Genomic DNA, 19,478 nt, shown 5'->3' on the forward strand with positions numbered 1-19,478 from the left:
TTAAATGACTCAATGGACGACATATTGTGGGAAAGGTTCCCATTAAGGGCGGCAGCTCAGCACAATCACAAGTTGCTATCAAAGCAGAATCAGTCATCAAGAATTGGGAAGGGGATTCAAGGTTAATATTTAAAATAAAACCAGAAACACCTCTTCTTGGCTCTGGGTGATGTTTCACTGATCTGGACTAGCTGAACAGTTTCAACAACACAGATAATATCTTTAAAAAATTTTTAAAACATTCTTGGCAATTAAAAAAAAATTGAGATAAAATTCACCATTTAAAGGCATATAATTCAATAATTTTTAAGTATATTCACAAGGTTGTACAACCATCACCACTATCTAATTTCAGAACACTTCCATCATCCCAAAAAGAAATCCCATACCATTAGCAATAACTCCCTATTTCCTGGTCCCTGGGCAACCACTAATCTACTTTCTGCCCCCGTGAATTGGCCTATTCGGGACATTTCCTCAGATAATACTGTAACATTCAATTTTATACCATTTTGATACATTTACATCAAATATAAAAGTCATTCACACTTACATCTTCAGATTTCAGCACTTCAGCCCTTTCCACATAGACGAGCTGGCAAACATCGTCTTCTATTGAGTTAAACTGGCGGCCATTGCATGCCACGTAAAAACTGTCTGCATCAGCCTACGTACACCAATGAGGAAAAGAAAAAAATAAATTCAGAGATATCCTTAAAATGAATTGGCTTTATATTCAAAACGTGTGGCTTCAGTTATTCTCATCAGCTTTTTAAATTTATATTTAGGAGAGAAAGCAATCACCAAAAAGAACATCTACAAATGGAGGTTGACTGGCTGACTGACTCCACAGCTGAACAGGCTACATCTCTACAAGGCTTCCTAGGCTACAGAGTTTTTACTTGAACTGGCAGGAGGTACTGAAGTGCGATAAGCTGACGGCTAGCACAATTCTAATATTCAACCAGCACCGGTCAACATGTCCCTTGCTATCTGTTTTTTTGTCTTTAGTCAGCACTTCCACAGCAGCTGAAAAGTAAACACTCATTTTTGCAAAGCTTGGAACCAAATCATAACTGACGACCATTACGGAAAAGCTCTTTTACTGAAAAATAAAATACTGAGAAAAAAAAAGACTCTTTTACAAAATGTCAGCATCGTTGTCAAGAAAAAATAAAGCACCAATGAAACTGGCATGGAATGAAAGGCAGCTCCGTCTCTTCTACATGATATCCAGATAAGGATCCCATCAGGAGGTTTTAAGCAACCTAGTGTCTGATACCGAAAGTAAAACTCTCAGCCAAGGTCAAGAGGTCCAAGGTGAACCTGTCTGGTTCCCTAACAGTGGAAGACAGGTGGAATAATGGGCAACAGCTACCATCAGGTAAAGCTGCAAAGGTGCGTGTGTATTTGTGAATGTGGATACAGGTACCTCAAACCTTCTAGGCTAGCCTTAGTAAGAAGCAACAACGAGACGGTTCCAGTTTTTAAGCTTCACATTTTAGAGGCAGCTGGGAGGCCAAAGCTTGTTTGGATTTCACTCCCACACAGGGATTAGCCCAAACACAGGAAGTTGTGTGCTTTGGCCCTACAAACCTATCTATACGACCTGCTTCTGGGTGGGTTCTGCAAAAGGAAATGCCGCATCACCAATCATTAGGAAGAGATCCAGGTTGTACCAGACAAAAATAGTCCCGCTTTTCCACCCTCCTAGGGCTTCTGAGTCTTACAGCTGCCGGAAGTTTCTCAGCAGCTTTTAATTCCACTCTGATGATGTAATTCAAATGTGGATTCTTGATTATTTATGCTTTCTTAATACGACCAAGTGAGCTACGCAGCTGAGGAAGGAAGACCAATTCTGAATGTAATTCTTACTGGGGTGGGGGTTGGGGAGGGCCTGTCCTCCCGGAAACAATTTGTGTATTGAGAACAGTGCATTTTAACTTCATCCAAATGTTAAAAGCCAGTTGTCGAATAATAAATTTCTCTAATACAAAAAAGAGGCAACCAAAAACGGCTCCCCATATATTTCACGAGTAGTGGCTTTTTCTTGAAATGCTTCTGGCTGCGTAAGCAGCCCAGTGAGCAAACGGATTCATGGTCTGAGGGAACCGACTGCCTGGATGCCAGGGCCAGTTCTTCAGGGCCCAATGCAGCAGCTGAGAAAAAGGCCACCCCCTCCTCAGACCCTCCAGCCCTGTAAATGCTCACTAATTGCCAATGCCTCCTCAGAAGTGGACAGGGTTCATGACACAAGGCATGTGATAAAAGCCCACTCAACACCAGACACATTAGTCCCTTCTTGGGGGGCTTGTTTACTGAGACCAAACGTATGCATGTTTTTGAAATGAGAACATTTATAAACAGTTGAGATTCCCCAATTCGAACACATGGATCCCTTCTTTAAACTTCTCGGTATAGAAAATCTGGCTTCATTAGTTCAAACAGCCACTGAGTACTCAGTGTGTGCCAGGCACTGCATTACACACCAAGAAGAAAGTAGGGAACAAATTACACAAAATTGCAATAGCCTGTAGCTAACAGCAAAAAACACAGAACAAACAATTCTTTTATTTTAGAATGTTTGTGTTTTGTAGAGCCAAAAATGTAAAGAAATCCAATTTTTGTTGTTTTTTCTAGTCCCTTTGTTCTCTTTTCAAGATACACTGAGAAAAATCCATTGCGATCCAGGTTCCCTCACTGTCACAGTGACCAACGATAGTGAGAACTTACTTTATTTCTCAAGAGGTATCTCCTAGCCTATGCAAGGCATGAGAGTGAAAAGGAGTCAACATACTTAAGAAGTTACCTGTCACTTTTTGTCCCCATGGACAACAGTGAAACCTGTGAGAGCTGGAACTCAACGAGACAGCGTTTTTCCAGGTCTTGAATGCTTTCTGCCTTTGACGGGGTACAGTCTTACACTGTTACATCACTCGTTTAAGTGGAAAAGATTTGAATTTTCCTTCACTGATATGTTTCCACCTTACCAGGTTCCGGCTTTTGCAGGTTTACTGTACTGAACCCCCGTGCTTTCATGTGTCTTGATGAATTACAAATTCTGTACCCAAAGACCGAGTTTCCTAAAGGTCACAGAACAACTCTGTAAGCACATCTGTTTCTAAGACTTCAAGCATAAAGAGAAGGCCAAAAGAAATTCAAAACACTATAAAAGATATAGAGAAGGCCTGTAAGTTCTCCTTAAAAGTTCTCTGGTGAGAAAAAGAAAGGAGTAAGAATATGGTTAGCAGCCAAGACTATGGAGTCAGGCTGCCTAGGCTTTAATTCCACTTCCAACATATTAGCTGTGTAGCTTTGGGCAAGTGACTGAACTTATCTGAGCTGTGGTTTTCCTCAACCATACAATAGAAATTAGCCACACCTACTTCACGGCATTGGTGAGAGGATTCAAGGAGACAACGCATGAAAAGCACTTAGCATGGAGACTGACATCTAGTCAGTGCTCTACTGTTCTCATTACGGCTCATTATTAATTGAACAACTTGAAGTCATATGCCAGGAGGATGTTATCAGACCTGGGAAACTCCTTCACAGGATGGGCCTCAGACCCCAAACCAGGTGTAGCAATGAATAATAATACAACCAACGATCTGAGGTCAAGGGTTCTAACTCCACTGGGAAGGGCGTGCAGCAAGCTCTTTCATAGACAGCATCTGATAACTTGAGCAACCTGCACTTGGTCAAAATCAGAGGTGGAGAGAACACACAGACGTACAAAGAAAATCCACTAACAGTGAAAAGAAAATACCCACAGTATTATCTGGATGTTATGAACAGCAGCATTTGCCACAAGGAAGTTTGTGGCTTTCTTAGACTTCAGACAATTTAAAAAGTCTAACAGGGTCTTGGAAACCCTGGTGGCGTAGTGGTTAAGAGTTTGGCTGCTAACCAAAAGGTCAGCAGTTCAAATTCACCAGGTGTTCCTTGGAAACCCTATGGGGCAGTTCTACTCTGTCCTATGGGGTTGCTACGAGTTGGAATCGACTAGATGGCAGTGGGATTGGTTTGGTTTTGATAAGGGGGTCTTAATGTGTTTTCCCTAATCTATTAATGAGACTTTGCTTATGCGTCACTTGATCTTAACTGTTAAGTAAAAAACTATTACTCAAGTGCTGCTGTTACACAATGTCTTGGAAACAGTGCCTCTTCCCTTCCCACACCTTCACCCCACTCCTACTAGGACAGGAGTATGCCCTAGGGATTAAAAGTGAGGGCTCGAATCCCAGCTCAGCCCTTATTTCTAGCTGTGTGACCCTGGGCAAATGACTCATTTCTCTCTGCAGTCGGTTTCCTCATCTGTAAACAGGAATAACAACACTATCCATTACCTCAGAGGGTTGCCGAGGATTCAATAAGACAACGTACGTGAAGCTTTACCACTGTGAGTGGTATAGCACAAACCAAACAAAAACCAAACACGTTGCCGTCAAGTTGATTCTGACTCATAGTGACCCTACAGGACAGAGTAGAACTGCCAGATGGTGTTTCCAAGGCTGTCATCTTTATGGAAGTAGACTGCCACATCTTTCTCCTGCAGAATGGCTGGTGAGTTTGAATGGCCAACCTTCTGGTTAGCATCTAAGTGCTTAACCACTCAAGCGGTTAATTAGGGTTAGATATGATCATCACTGCCCTTATTATTAAACGTGCTACCAAATTTTAACAGGTTTAAGGTGCCACTTGCCCATTATTTGCAAAGTTCCTCGGTAATCTTGGAAGGCCTTCTGACAGTCAGTAAAAGCAGTTTTGCAGGTGTGTTTCTGTTTTCCACATCAAGTTGTCGAGGCTAAGTCTACAGAACAGCTGAAACCCATGTTTAAATGTTTTCCTCGATGGTGGGGTACTTTATAAAGATTAAAGAGGTGACAACTGCGTATATAGAGCTTCATACTAAGGGTCTTCTCTCTGGGGCCTATGGAACAGGCACAGATAGAATCCAATTCTCGCTTCTCTTAGCTTTCACCCCATGGCCAGCGAATGGTTGCTATGCTGTCTGCTCTGGATTTTTATGAAGAGGAAAGAGGAGGAGGCAAGTGTAACCTTGGATCATGTGTTCCCTCTTACCCACAAATCTTAGGCAACCAGTCAGAGAGGCCACGGCTAATGGTCCTGAAGGCACACCCAGTTCTGTCTATCAGCAACTTGGAACTATTTATCTGTGACAAATTCAAGAAGACTGTTTGGAATGAGGTAAGACTGTGACAACGCTGTATTTCAAAACCCAATGAAATTTCAATAGAAAAATACAATAGGCTATTAAAAAAAAAAAAAACAACTGAATGAAACCTAAGGATTGGGGAGCTCCTTAACAACCTGGATTAGTTCTAAAACATACCTCATTTTTATATTCATATGAAATTGTATATACTCATGAGTATGCAAACCCAAGAAAATATCTTTCTAGTAACTTTATAACTGAGGTTTGTGAAAGGTGCTTGGCGCAATGAATGAAATTGAGTGGATGGCAAAGCCTTCCTACTTCAAAGCTATCTGTTATGCACAAGCACTGCTAATGACTGAAAATATCACCACTCTTATCACCACTCTTTCAATGTTTCTGTCTCTCTATTACAGTGATTTCCAATCAGAACTCTAAAGCATAGTCAATATTTCCAGAAATGTCACAAAATTCCTCTGGTCCACCAAAATAATTAAAAAAATAGGATTTTATTTCTAAAATGTGCCAAAGAGCACCTTTTAAAAATGAGACCAAAAGAAGTAGGGACACAGGGTTATCATGGTAAATAATCTCGTGTCAACTTCAAAAAGCCTGGGAACTAGTGTTCTTCTGGAATAGTTACTACTAAGTAAAAAAAACAAAAAACTAGATTTCACACGCAATCAGATTTATAAAAAAGTACGGGTATAATGAGAATTATGGCTCCACTGACGAACTCAGAAATACACCAACAAAAACCTAGAAGACATACGTGCCCAGAATGTTCAATGCGAAACGTTGTAAATCACGTGCAGCTATTATCACACAGTTTCAAAAACACAGTTTCTGTGGCAAAGAGATTTTTAAGATCTTACAACTTTTACCTGTGCACTAAACTTTATCAACACCATGTATTGGTTTGGAGTAGAGTCTCTGATGATTTTCATTTGTTCAATGACTTCATGAAATGGGGCGACAAACTTCATCAGGTCATGACTGGTCATTGTAGCAGGGACTGTGAGAATACACAGCATGGCACTGCGCCTTACGTCTTCTTTTAAGGAGGTCATCTTACTAAAAAGACAATAATTAGATTGTCTTGAATAGATGAGGTGTGGTTAGTTCAGACAACACTAATCAGACTTTTATGCCCAAAAGGAAAAAAATCAAACGTGTAATATTTCACGAATCAGCTTAAACAGCTTGTTATCTTACTCAAAAATACATGCAAGAAAGGTAAATGCAGAATCCCTTAAACACATCTGCAGTGAAGTTTATGGTAAGCTTTAAAATGTCCTGCTTCATGCCACCGCCCCCCCGCCCAAGTGGAATGTTTAATCCTCAGTTAAAAAGGCTTGCTACGCTTAGGAATCTGCATTGGGAAAACGCTCATTGGTTTGTTCCTCATTCTCATTAGTTTTTTTTTTTATTGTGGGGGAAAAAAATATACATGTATCACAAAAAATTCCGGTTTCTACCACTCTCTCATTAGTTTTTGACTAATGATCTGTCATTAGCCAATGTAGAGACACAACTCTAGCTACGGACTTCCTTCAAAGGGTCTGGAAACAAGCTCTAAATATAGGAAAGAGAAGTCTAACCCATGAGGCTGTGACTCTGAAGATACAGAAAATGTTGCTCGGTTGCAATAGGTGAAACAGTGGAAAGAAAAACCTCCCACTTTAACAGCTGTGATCCAAAATGGCAACCTGAGTATTCACTGTTTTCCCAGTGGGGACCTGGCAAACAAGCTCCAGCAAGAACAGCCTTTAAGAGATCAGTCACCAATTATCCAAAGAGCTGATGGCCCCACTTGTAAATCACCTAGCTGAACACTTCCTTTCCTGTGACCTCCAGCAACTTTGTCGGGCCCACAGAAAAGGGTTGAAAGGTGACGGAACTGTGATAGGTTAACTGACTTGTTTGCAGCTTCTTCAGTAAAGATTTGGTGGGAGTATAAGACTACAATGATGCTATAGATCACCTTTAATTTTTCTTTTCTACTGTCAACTCCCCTATCACCTTCCATGCCCACCTGCTAAGGGAACATTTTTTTCAGTGTGTTTATACGTTTCTTTCATAAGGGAAGCTTTTGCCCAATGGTAAGATTAACCAAATGTAAAACATCTAAGAATTCTCTAATATAAAACACATGGAAGTATTATCCTTTGAAGCTTAAAACAACCACTTCCTTTCAGGGCAAGAGACTTTTTCTCCACCCTATGTCAAAAAAACAGACCAACCCAAACGGAAATCAAGGTTTTTCTTACTTCGTCTTGTATAGATGCATAATACCATGAACTATTTCAACTGATGGGTTTCCACTGAAGAATGAAATCTGGTCTGGAAGCTGTTTGGATGGAGACTCGGGAGCAGCATTTACGCATTCCTTACTTTGATCTCTACCTCTGTGTGCAGTGGGGGATGCTTCTGAAGACTTTCCTTCTTCCATTGTAGCTTTTAGCTCATCTTTCACAAATCGAAAATTAGCAGATTATAAACTAATAGGAAATACGCTGAAGGATTCTAACCAGGTTAAAAATTCGCGTCAGGAGGAAAAGCTTTGACAAAGCAATTATAATGTACCACATTAAGAACTGAATTCACAAGACAGTTGAGTCTGGGGGCATTTCAACTTGAAATCTCTCTTTGGCCTGTAAAAGCTCAGTAACACCCTCAGAAGCTTAGTAAGGATGGCTCTTACATTCAGCAGTATCATAACACAAGCAGGTGTCTTCTGTCACGTACTCCTAAACGAGATGAACACTGGTGTTTATTAGGTCTGAAAATGAAACCTACCAGTTCTGACCACCTCCATGTTGGGAATGCAGTATACATCCACTTCCCTGGATGGAAAAAGCTGGTAGAACTGGGGGAGGAACAATATGTTTAACTAGAGTCACTTCATGATTTGCCACTGACCCACATGGTAAGTAGCTCTCCCCCACTGAAAAGAGTTGGCAACACAGCTTGTTGGGAGTTTTTTAGAAGGGATAATTGGTTTGACAAGCTCACATAAGGCACACAGGCAGCGAAAGATAAAACTACGCTAGAGATCACAATCATGGGCGCAATGAACAACATGTATAAAACAAGCAACCAGGGGCTCACATTACAAAAAAAGAGTCCAGGGTTTTAGAAAGCATACCTGGGTCTGACTTCATGGTCTCAATGATCACATCTGTCATTTCTCGACGGCCAAGATGCTGATGTATGATTGCTGCTTTCTCCCCTGGTGACTTCCCTTCTAAACAGGCTACAGCTGAAGCTAGTGTCTTCTTTTTGATCTCCTCATCAGACATTTCCCCGGCTAAAGAACACATGAATGATTAATACCTGATAAAACAAACGCCTCTCCATTTCCTGTGGATTAATTGAAAGCTCTCTGTGCTGCCTTCCCCCAAGACTGACCCACATAGATGTTGGTATGTGGCTAATGTCGATTTTTTTGACTTTCGGAACTCAGAGATCCTTTCTGGCCTTTGGAAGGTACTCTTAGCCCATTAAATCACAGTCAGTGTTCAATTTGCTCCTCCAGAGTTTTCAATGACACCCTCCTTACCTGCCTCAGCTCCCCTTCCCAAACCAACCAGGTCAAATCCCTGTGTAACAGTTCTCCAAACAGCTTCTCATTTCTTCCCAGCACTCATCACAGTTGTAATTCTACACTTGTTCTCTAAACGTCTAATTCATCTGTCTCCCTCATTTAACTGCTGGTGCTATTAAGGCAAGTGCCACGTCTTGCTCTGCAGACAACTAAAGCTCCAGCACCAGCACCCGACAAATATTTCTTGAATGACTGTTGCTCCCAGATAATATTTTGAGATCCAAGGAACAGAATCATAGCTGCACCCCTCACTGGAGAGGCTGTGTGGCTGGTGAAGAGCTCAGGCTCGCAAGTCCAGCTCCCTGAGTTAGAATCCCAGTTTCACCATTCATCTTGGGCGAGTTATTTAGCCACTGGGCCTCAGTTTCCCAACTCCCAATTTGTAAAAGGGGTATACCACCTATCTACATCACAGGGTTGTTGTAAAGATAATGAAATTAGAAGATTCTCACAAGGTCTTTAGTACAGTGCTGGGATAAAGGATGTGCCCAAATTTTAGCTGTAATGATCACTACTGCTACAAAACGCCTAAAAAGTATTCTTCCAAAGAGAAACAATTTGACGAAACCAGGGACTGTCAGCATCGCCAGGGATCCCGTTTCTACCTTCAAGAGTCCAGAGAAGGGCAAGTGAGACAAGCAGTTACCCAAGTCGACTCTAACTCAGGCGGAGGGAGTCGCGTCAGGTATAAACAGTCTCCATGCAAAGGCAGAGGGAGGGAGAATCCGGGAAAAGACTTCCCAGAGATGACATCCGTGAAGGCCTCTTAGGACGGATGGGATGAGAGGAACCCCACTCACGTCTCAGCTTCTTCCTGGGACAAAAACCCTGGCCGCAGTCTTTGCCCGGGTCCGTGCTTTGGGAGGGCGAGGCGTCGGACCCAGGAGCGGGCAACAGGGAAGGCGACGAAGCCGGGGGACTTACCCGCGGCGCTGAAGCCGAAACCGGCGGGGATGGGCGAGTGTTCCGCAAGCTCCAGTCGGATGACAACCAGTGACACACTCATAGGGCAGGTGCTGGCCGGCGCAGGCCCCGGCGGGCTCAGGTGGGGCTGAGGGGCGAGCCGAGAAGCCGAGCGGTCCGGGGCCAGCAGCGCCGCCACCGCCTCAGCGCCGCCGCCGCCGCCGCCTAAGCAGGAGCAACTAGCTCCTCGCGCGGCCCTCAGAGCCACAACCACCTCCACTTCCGCCTCCCGGCCTCCGTCCCTGACCCGTGGGGCCACGCACGCACGCACGCGCGCTGATTGGACGGGGCGGCGGCCACGTGACCGGGGCGGTGGCGCGGAGGTGAGCCTGCGTCCCTGGGAGGGTCGCTAAGGAGTTTGCAGAGCAGGGGCGCCGAGGGGATTCTGGGAGCTAGGCGCTCGGAGGCCGAGCGGTGGGTTGGTACCCAGGCCCGAGTTAACCTCTGGCTGCTCCACAGGCCTCGCCTTCAGCCCGCCTGAGCTGGTGGCAAGAGGGCCCCGGCTCTGCAGGTCTCCGAGTTGTCCCAGGAGCCCGCTGTGCAGAGCGCTCATGCTTCCTTTGCCCTGTTTAACACTTCCCGGCAGCCTCTGTTACAGCCCCACTTAACATACAGGTACAGTGAGGCTCAGAGAGGTGAAGCCGCTTCCCTGGGGGCCCGTAGGGAGTGGGGAATCGATTGCCAGCTTTCTCAGGTAATGGGCGGTGGGCTGTAAGCGCACGTTCTGGAGACAGACCTGGGTCTGGGTCCTGGCCCCACCGCTTCACTTCACAAATGTTTACTAGAAGCCGAGGGACTGTTGGGGCGCTGGGGGACACATCAGCGACTAACATAGCACGATTCCTGCCCTTACGGAGCCGACCTTCATCGCCAGCTGTGTCACCTTGAACTAGCCATTCCGTAAAATTGGAATATCCTCGTTCGGTGGTTGTGAGGGTGAACTGAAATGCAGATAAAGACTCAGATTCTGTATACATGAGCTTTTTTGAGATTCAGCATTCTTGCCAGTCAGTCAGACTGCCTATTAGCATATAGGTATTGACAGCCACAGTCCATTTGTACATAGCACATCACGTGACAGGTTTCAGTACTAGGCATATGCTCTAACAGTATCCAAGCTGTGTCACCGTGTGTCGTGGACATGTGTAGCTATGTCGACTATGTGTATAATATGACCACAGGATATGCGTGTATCTATAGCTTGTGACTGCGTCCTATAATACGTTTCAGTACGCACTGTATGCCAGGGTTTTTTCACCGTAGCACTACTGAGATTTTGGGTCCAGATAATTCTTTGTGGGGGAGTGTCCTGTGCATTGTAGGATATTGAGCAGTAGCCCTGGCCTGACCCACTAGATGTCAGTAGTGCCTCCCCCACAGTGGTGACAACCAAAAATGTCTCCTGGGGCCAAAATTGCCCTGGTTGAAAATCACTGGTTTATATGAAAGTGCATATGCCACATGCTGTATATATATATGTGTGTACATATGTATATGTGTGTACATATATGTGTGTGTGTATGTATGTGGGAAACCCTGGTGGCGTAGAGGTTAAGGGCTATGACTGGTAACCAAAAGGTCAGCAGTTTGAATCCACCAGGCACTCTTTGGAAACTTTATAGGGCAATTATACTCTTGTCTTACAGGATCACGATGAGTTGGAATCAACTCAATGGCAATGGGTTTTTTTCTTTTTTAACATATATCACATACGAGATCGCCTGTGAACTTTTTGTAGTATATTATAGTAACAGATGACATTTAACAGTATGCCAGATACTAACTTGAGTACTTTACGTACTTTATCTCATGTATCGGTAACTTTTTGAGACAAGTACTATAATTATCCCCGTTTTACAGAGGAGAAACCTGAGGTTTAAAGAAAGAGTAACTTGCCCAAGATTTCACAGCTAGTAAGTGGGCAGAGCTAGAATTTGAACCCAGGCAATCTGACTGAAGATCCAACCCTCTTTATCTCTACTAAACCACTCTTTAATATATGATAGCCACACCGTGTGTGTATTTATGAAAGTGTACCTTAAGTTGCAAATGTACATTATCATTGTAATCTCATTATTCTGAGACGCAGGAAGAAGACTATGGTACCTACGGACAATGCCAGTCCAGAGAACTGGAATTGTTTGCCAGAGATGGGCAAGTGTAAAAAGCCGGTGTCTGACCTCCTTCAACCCCACAAGGGGCAAGGAGAACCAAGATCAACAGCCCAAGCGTGATTCTTACGAAGTGGAGGGTAGACATGCCTTCTCTCTCCACCATCTCTACCAATTCTGACACCAACTGTCCCTCCCACAGTACTCTCTACTGGGTTTGATAATTCATTGCAATGGCCACACAGAACCCAAAGACCATACTTACAATTATGGGGTTTATTAGGGAAGTAACAGTTACAGTTCAGGCTCAAGAACCCTCAGGATACAGTTCTTCCATCAGGAGAGCCCCTCCCCAGCTGTGCTCGAAGGCACGCCCCCTCCCTGGCCCTCAGCCCAAACGCACTCAGCTTTTTCTTTCCATGGGCCAGGAAGCCCACTGTGCTGTCTCCTGCTGCCAGGTCTCTGCTGCTAGTTCTCTCCTTCCTTAGTGGTGGGTTCTTCCTCTCTGCTCTGGAATTGGCTCTCCTTTAAGGCAAAACTGACCAGTTCCCTTGGTAGGCCACATTTACCCTATCACACAATCGCACCCAGTCACCTGGGTGGGAGTTACAAGACCATGGCTAGAAAGGCCACACAAAAAGTAATCCATCAGTAATCAATCCCACCACAGCAGGTTAGGCATGTTAGAATTCTTTGTGGTTACTGACCACCATGTCTGTACCCTGTTTTCTTCTATTTTTTTGTTCACCCAGCTTATTAATCCTTTTAACACTTACTTAAACTGAGCTCTTGCTATGAGCCCAGGCTTTGTGCTAGACCCCAGGGGATGTATGCATACAGAGAAGAGTAAGATATTCTCCTTTCCTTTAGGGGAAACCCTGGTGGTGTAGTGGTTAAGTGCTATGGCTGCTAACCAAAAGGTCGGCAGTTCAAATCCACCAGGCGCTCCTTGGAAGAAACTCTATGGGGGAGTTCTACCCTGTCCTATAGGGTCACTATGAGTCAGAATCGACTCGAGGGCAATGGTTTTTTTCTTGCCTGAAGGAGCTCACAACTATAGGAGCAGATAGGCATGAAAATAGTTACTGTGCCACGGGTAAGTGCTCTATTGGAGGTGTGGAGAAGGAGCAATAGGAGTGAAATAAAGGTGTAGGACCCCTGGTGGCGCAATGGTTAAGCTCCCAGCTGCTAACCAAAAGATCAGCGGTTCAAACCCACCAGCAATTCTGCAGGAGAAGAGACCTGGCATTGTTTCCATAAAGATTGCAACCTCTAGGCTACCCTCTGGGGCAGTCCTCCTCTGTCCTATAGTTGGAATTTACTTGATGCTGGCTTAGTTATCTAGTGCTGCTATAACAGAAATACCACAAGTGGGTGGCTTTAACAACAGAAATTTATTCTATCACAATTGAGGAGGCTAGAAGTTTGAATTCAGGGCGCCAGCTCTAGAGGAAGGCTTTCTTCTTCTGTTGGCTCTGAGGTCCTTTTCTCCTTTCAAGATCTGTGGTCCCAGCATCCCTTGGAGATCTCCATGTGTCTTGGCATCAGCCTTCCCTGGGTCTAGGAGGTTCTCAGCACAGGGACTCTGGCTCCAAAGGACACAGTCCACTCCTGGCTCCTCTTTCTTGATGGTACTGAGATTCCTCTCTGCTTGCATCTCTCTCCTTTTATCTCTTGTAAGATAAAAGCTGTGACTCAAGTAAGGGCGTGACTTGAATAAGGGTGGTGACTAGGTTAAGGTTGGTGAGGAGTCACAGCCTCTAGTAAGGCAGAGACTCAAGATACATCCTGTCTTAATCCTGCCTCATTAACATAACAGACAACTCACTCCCAAATGGGACCATAACTACAGGTATAGAGGCTAGGATATACAACACATCACAAAATGGAGGATAATTACATCAGATCACAGAATGGAGGACAACCACACAATATTGGGAATCATCCCCTAGCCAAGTTGACACATATTTTTTTGGAGGGGCACAATTCAATCCATAACAATGGCTCACAACAAGAAGAGTCTGCCTGGAAAAAGGAAGAAAAGCCTCTACTGAGGAGGTAGAGCTGAGGCTGTGATATAAGAATAGTGGAAGTTCACTGGGCAGATGAAGCAGGGAACAGAGTTCCAGTCAGTGGGCACAGCAGGTCTCAAGGCCTGGAGGTCTGAGAAATCACAGAATTTTCCTCTCTGAAGAGGGTGTTGGGAGGTGGCTGGGACAGAACTATCAAGTGCCATTGGAAGGAATAAGCCAGCCACTTGAGGGAGCATTGCGCACTTGTCCATCAGTGGGAGTCTATGGGGGACGGAGTCCTCAAGGAGGATTAAAGTCAGCCCTTTGGGCCCTGGAGACACTTCTCATTGCTGTTAAGCACTCACACAAAATGTTCTGACACTGTTAAAAGCCTATAAATAAATGTATCATATACTTTGGAAATGCTGGTGGTGTAGTGGTTAAGTGCTACGGCTGATAACCAAAAGGTCAGCAGTTCGAATCCACGAAGCATTCCTTGGAAACCCTATGGGGGAGTTCTGCTTTGTCCTGTAGGGTCGCCATGAGTCGGAACCGACTCGATGGCAACAGGTTTTATCATATACTTTGACCTTGGCCTAGGAACATAAGGGAAACTGAAAATGTAAATCAACTTCTAAGTTTTTTTTAATTTCAAAATTCACTCCCAAATTCAGCAAATTTCCAGTTACGTGAGAAACACATCATACAGTTTTGAAGATTTACTGCTTAAAATTCCCTTCATTAGACTCTTACCTAGCTTCTTGAGTCCTTATGGCACTGAAGTGACTCTCACATAAACTCAGGGGGCTTACCAACTTGTTTTGCTCTAAACTGTTTTTAGTAAGCTTTTTAACTACAGAATTCACATAAAAAGCATACAGATTTTCTTCCTAACCTGTTTTTGCTTTAAACTGTTTTTAGTAAGCTTTTAAACTGCAGAATTCACGTGAAAAAAGGAAGAGTTGGAGGGAGGTTTGAGAAGAAGCAGGGGACCACGTAGGGGGCTGCAGTGACATGCAGCGAGATGATGGCCATGAGAATGGAGAGAGGTAGATGGGGATTTTCAGAAGGAAGGACTGACAGGACAGAGCACCTGGAGTGGCGATGGCTCAGCTAGGGTAGGAGAAGCCCAGGGTGAAGCCCAGAGAAAAAAGGAGTGGTTGTGGAAGAGGCGAGATTTAGTTAAATTCTGGGTGGGGTTTGAGGTGTTCGCTGGAAGTCAGTTGGAGGTGTCCACTGCTGAACTCAAGAATAGAGGTCTGGATTGGAGGCAGGGAATGAAAACTGTACTTGTGCCTTCTTCTCTCGCAGCCTTGGCTTCAGCATGTGCCTAAGGAGGCTTTTCCAGTCCTTACATCACCAGGGGGTCTGGAGGGCAGCCTTCCTAAAGCACAGCCAGTACAGACCCCAGGGAGCCCGCCGATGGACGCACTCTGGAGGTGGCACCTACAGAGCGGTGATTTTTGACATGGGTGGAGTTCTCATTCCTTCTCCAGGGAGAGTGGCTACAGGTGAGCTCTTCGGTCTGTTTCCCTTTCTGGGACTGGGGTGGGGGTGGGGGAGTATGGGGTAGTAAGGGGACAGAGGGGGTCCTTGGGTAGTACAAACAAATAAGGTGCTCGGCTGATGACCAGAAGGTTGGAGGTTCCAGTCCAACCAGAGGCTCCTTGGAAGAAAGGCCTGGCAATCTACTTCTGAAAAAATCAGCTGCTGAAAAAATCCTATGGAGCACGGTTCTACTCTGGCACACATGGGGTCACCATGAGTTTGAATTGACTCAACAACAACTGGGTTTTGGGTGTAAGGGGAACAGAGAGGAACATTTGGGCAGCAGCATATGCCAGAGGGCAGTATTTTGGCTTTTGAATCAGATTCCAAGTGGTTGCATTGACTCATTTCCTCACCATTAAATTAGGGCTAATAACAGTACCTACCTCCTTGGGATTTTGTGAGAGGTAATTGCGATAATCCATGGAAAGAAAACACTTGCTTAGCACAGTGAGTACTCAGCTTATTTTAAATTCTCAATAAATGTTCAGCTGCCCCTGTTGCTGTGATTAAAGTTTAACTAGTGCAAAAGAGAAAGAAGGAAACAAAAGACTGAAAGAAGAAACTAGTCTACAGGACAAGTAGTCTATATGAACCATGGCCTCATCTACCCTGAGACCGGAAGAACTAGATGGTGCCCAGCTACCCTTACTAACCGTTGTAATCAGGACCACCATTGATGAACCCTGATAGAATGAGAGAAAAATGTGGAACAGAACCTCAAATTTCTCAAAAAAAAAAAACCCAAAAAACCGGACCTACTGGCTGGTTAAGACTGGAGGACTCCTTGAGACTATTGCTCAGAGATACCCTTCAAACCTTGAAGCAAAACTAACCCCGGAGGTCACGCTGTAGCTAAATAACAGATTGGCTCACAAAATAATGAATATCACTTGTAAGTACTGTGCTCCTTTAAAAAATCACCTATAGGAGACCAAATGGCCAGCAATTACTTTAAAACAAAGACGAGAATGTAAGGGGACAGGGAAATAAGATTAATGGAAACGGGACAACCAGAACGAAAATAATGAGAATGTTAACGCATTGCGAAGAATATAACCAACGCCACTGAACAATCTGTGTAGAAATTGTTGAATGGGGACCTAAACTGCTATGTACGTGTTTACCAAAAATGTGATAAAACTATTATTTAAAAAAAAAAAAAAGTTTAGCATGATGGCAGCTACCAACCACCACCTTTTCCTGGGAACTGTGCTACTTCTGAAATCTTGAATGCTGAAATCCCCTCTTTGATCATGATCTTCCTCTCTTCTACCTCACTTCCTCCAGCCTGCTTTTGGACCTACAGGGTCAAATCTCAAGTCTCTTTGATTCTGTTCTCTTTATCAGACACTTCCTTGTTTTACTTTTTTTCCCTACTCAATTTGGACTTTATATTCAACTTCCTTTAATTAGTTTTGGCTGCATGTATTAGAAAACCTACTGTTAACAGTGACTTAAACAGAAGTTTATTTCTCTTGCATATAAGAGCCCAGGTACGTGGTCTGGGGTTGATATATTGCTCTGTGGATCAGGGACTCATGTTCTCCCTATCTTGTGGCTCTGGTGTGAGTATGCTTTATTTCCAGTTTTACTTCATGGTCTCTGTCGGCGACTCCGCCTCCCGCCATCACATTCTTATCCCAGCCACTGGGAAGGAAAAGGGGCCAAACAGCTGTCCCCATCATTTTGACTTACTGTAGTGGCTGGCTGGCCGATTCCCCCCCACCCCCCCATCCCCCAGATCAATCCAAGTACAAGTTTTCTCTACACCTGCCCCTGGCTGAGCAGTATTCCATTGTATGTACATACCACACTTTGTTTATCCATTCATCATTGGTGGGTGCAGGTTGTTTCCACCTTTCTGCTACTATGACCTACTCATACTGTTAATGACAAGGTAAATTGGGATATTACTGACCACAGTGCCAGGAATCTTTTAAGCACTCAATGAACCTTTTGGTTGTTATTAACTTCAGAACTTCTGTGACCTCCTCCTCAGGCAGAATGCCCTGGAGAGCATGTTCCCACGTCTAGTCTAACCTTTACTAAGGCAGGTTTTGTAGTTCAAGATGGCGTGTGTTCTTGTCTCCTCTATGGGGCTCTGAGACCCTAGAAACCTGGGTGTAGGCTTTATTCACTTAGCCTTTACAGTGCCCAGTCCAGAGCTGACTGAGTCATTCAGGAAATGTTTGATAGATGGATGAATGAACAAATGAGTGATGCCTAGTTTTTTTTTGTTGTTGTTTTTTAAACTAAAACTTCTAATGTTATTTATTTCAAAAGAACCAAATTAAGCATCATTTCATAAGTGAGGACTAGAAATTCAGATCATCTCAAATTCACACACGATTATTTTTTTACATTTAAGCTAGAAGTCAGTACCTACTCACCTCTGCTGTTGTAGCACTGTCTTAGTCATCTAGTGCTGCTATAACAAAAATATCACAAGTGGATGGCTTTAACAAACAGAAGTTTATTCTCTCAGTCTAGGAGGCTAAAAGTCTGAATTCAGGGTCCCAGCTCCAGGGGAAGGCTTTCTCTCTCTGTAGGCTCTGGGGGAAGGTCCTTGTCATCAGTCTTGCCTTGGTCTAGAAGCTTCTCAGCACAGGGACCCTGGGTCCAAAAGACACGCTCCTCTCCTAGTTCTTCATTCTTAGTGAGGTCCCCCTGTCTCTCTCCTCCCTTCTCTCTTTTATATCTCAATAACTGCCTCTAATTCTGCCTCATTAACATCATAGAAGTAGGATTTACAACACACAGAAAAATCACATCAGATCACAAAGTGGTGGGCAATCACACAATACTGGGAATCATGGCCTAGCCAAGTTGACACACATTTTGGGGGACATAATTCAATCCATAACAAGTACTAAAGCAGCCCATGTTGTGTGTTATTGAGTCAATTTCGACTCACAGTGACCCTATAGGACAGAGTTGAACTGACCCATAGGGTTTCGTAGGCTGAAATCTTTACAGGAGCAAATCGCCAGGTCTTTTCCTCCTGTGGAACTGCGGATAGGTTCAAACTGCCAACCTTTTGGTTAGCAGCTGAGTGCTTTAACCATTGCCCCAGGGCTCCTCAAGGCAACCATAAACCAAAAACCAAACCCATTGCCCTTGAGCTGATTACTACTCATAGCAACCCTATAGGACAGAGTAGAACTGCCCCATAGGGCTTCCAAGGAGTGGCAGTGGATTCCAACTGTCAACCTTTCGGTTAGCTGCTGCGCTCTTAACCACTGCACCACCAGGGTTCCATAGACACTACATAAACAAATGGGCATGCCTGGGTGCCAATAAAACTTTGTATTCAAAAGTAGACAGAAGGCTGGATTTGGCCCCCAGGCCATATTTTGCTGAACCTTGTCTAGCTTATACTTTTTAATATCTGTGTGGTAGTCTGTTATATGAACGTACTGTAATAGATTTAACAAGTGCTTTACTAATAGATGAGGAGCCCTGGTGGCGCAGTGGTTAAAGCGCTTGGCTGCTAACTAAAAGGTTGGCAGTTTGAACCCAGCAGTCGTTCCATGGGAGAAAGATGTGGCAGTCTGCTTTCGTAAAGATTAAAGCAAAAAACCAAACCCAGTGCCATCAAGTCGATTCTGACTTATAGCGACCCTATAGGACAGAGTAGAACTGCCCCATAGAGTTTCCAAGGAGCGCCTGGCAGATTTGAATTGCTGGCCCTTTGGTTAGCAGCTGTAGCACTTAACCACTACGCCACCAGGCTTTCCATGTAAAGATTAAAAAACAGCCTTGTGAATCCTATGGGGCAGTTCTACTCTGACTTATAGGGTTCCTATGAGTCAGAATTGACTCCACAGTAATGGGCTTGGTTTTGGGGTTTTACTAATAGATATTTAAGTTTCTAGGTTTTATTTTTTTTTTACAATCAATTCTGCACACACAGCCTTGCACATCATTTTTATTTTGTAAATATATCTGTGGAACAAATTCCTGCAGGTGGAATTTCTAGGTCAAGTGTATGTGCATTTAAAATTTAGTAGAAATTGCCAAATTGCACTTCATAGAGATTATACCTGTTTACGCTC

General features: G+C 44.0%; 2 protein-coding genes across 4 annotated transcripts in view; one reads left to right on the plus strand and one right to left on the minus strand.

The window, feature by feature from the left end:
• The window catches only part of BRAP (BRCA1 associated protein), a 31,695-nt gene extending 21,800 nt beyond the window's left edge, over positions 1-9,895 (minus strand). The window contains exons 1-5 of one of the 3 annotated variants that reach the window (XM_003420310.4): positions 9,711-9,895; positions 8,328-8,489; positions 7,450-7,648; positions 6,064-6,253; positions 554-667 (exon numbers count right to left, since the gene is read on the minus strand). In XM_003420310.4, coding sequence (XP_003420358.1) covers positions 554-667; positions 6,064-6,253; positions 7,450-7,648; positions 8,328-8,489; positions 9,711-9,792 — 747 coding nt within the window. In that variant the 5' untranslated portion in view covers positions 9,793-9,895. The other 2 variants (XM_023539319.2, XM_064272219.1) reach the window with 2 other exon arrangements.
• A 212-nt stretch (positions 9,896-10,107) lies between these two features.
• ACAD10 (acyl-CoA dehydrogenase family member 10) overlaps positions 10,108-19,478 on the plus strand; it is a 52,205-nt gene continuing 42,834 nt past the window's right edge. Inside the window, 1 exon segment of the mRNA XM_064272220.1 lies at positions 10,108-15,383. Within this exon segment, the coding sequence (XP_064128290.1) occupies positions 15,197-15,383 (187 nt within the window). The 5' untranslated portion in view covers positions 10,108-15,196.

This window comes from Loxodonta africana, chromosome 19 (genome assembly GCF_030014295.1).
Source record: "Loxodonta africana isolate mLoxAfr1 chromosome 19, mLoxAfr1.hap2, whole genome shotgun sequence".
Taxonomy (NCBI): Eukaryota; Metazoa; Chordata; class Mammalia; order Proboscidea; family Elephantidae; genus Loxodonta; species Loxodonta africana.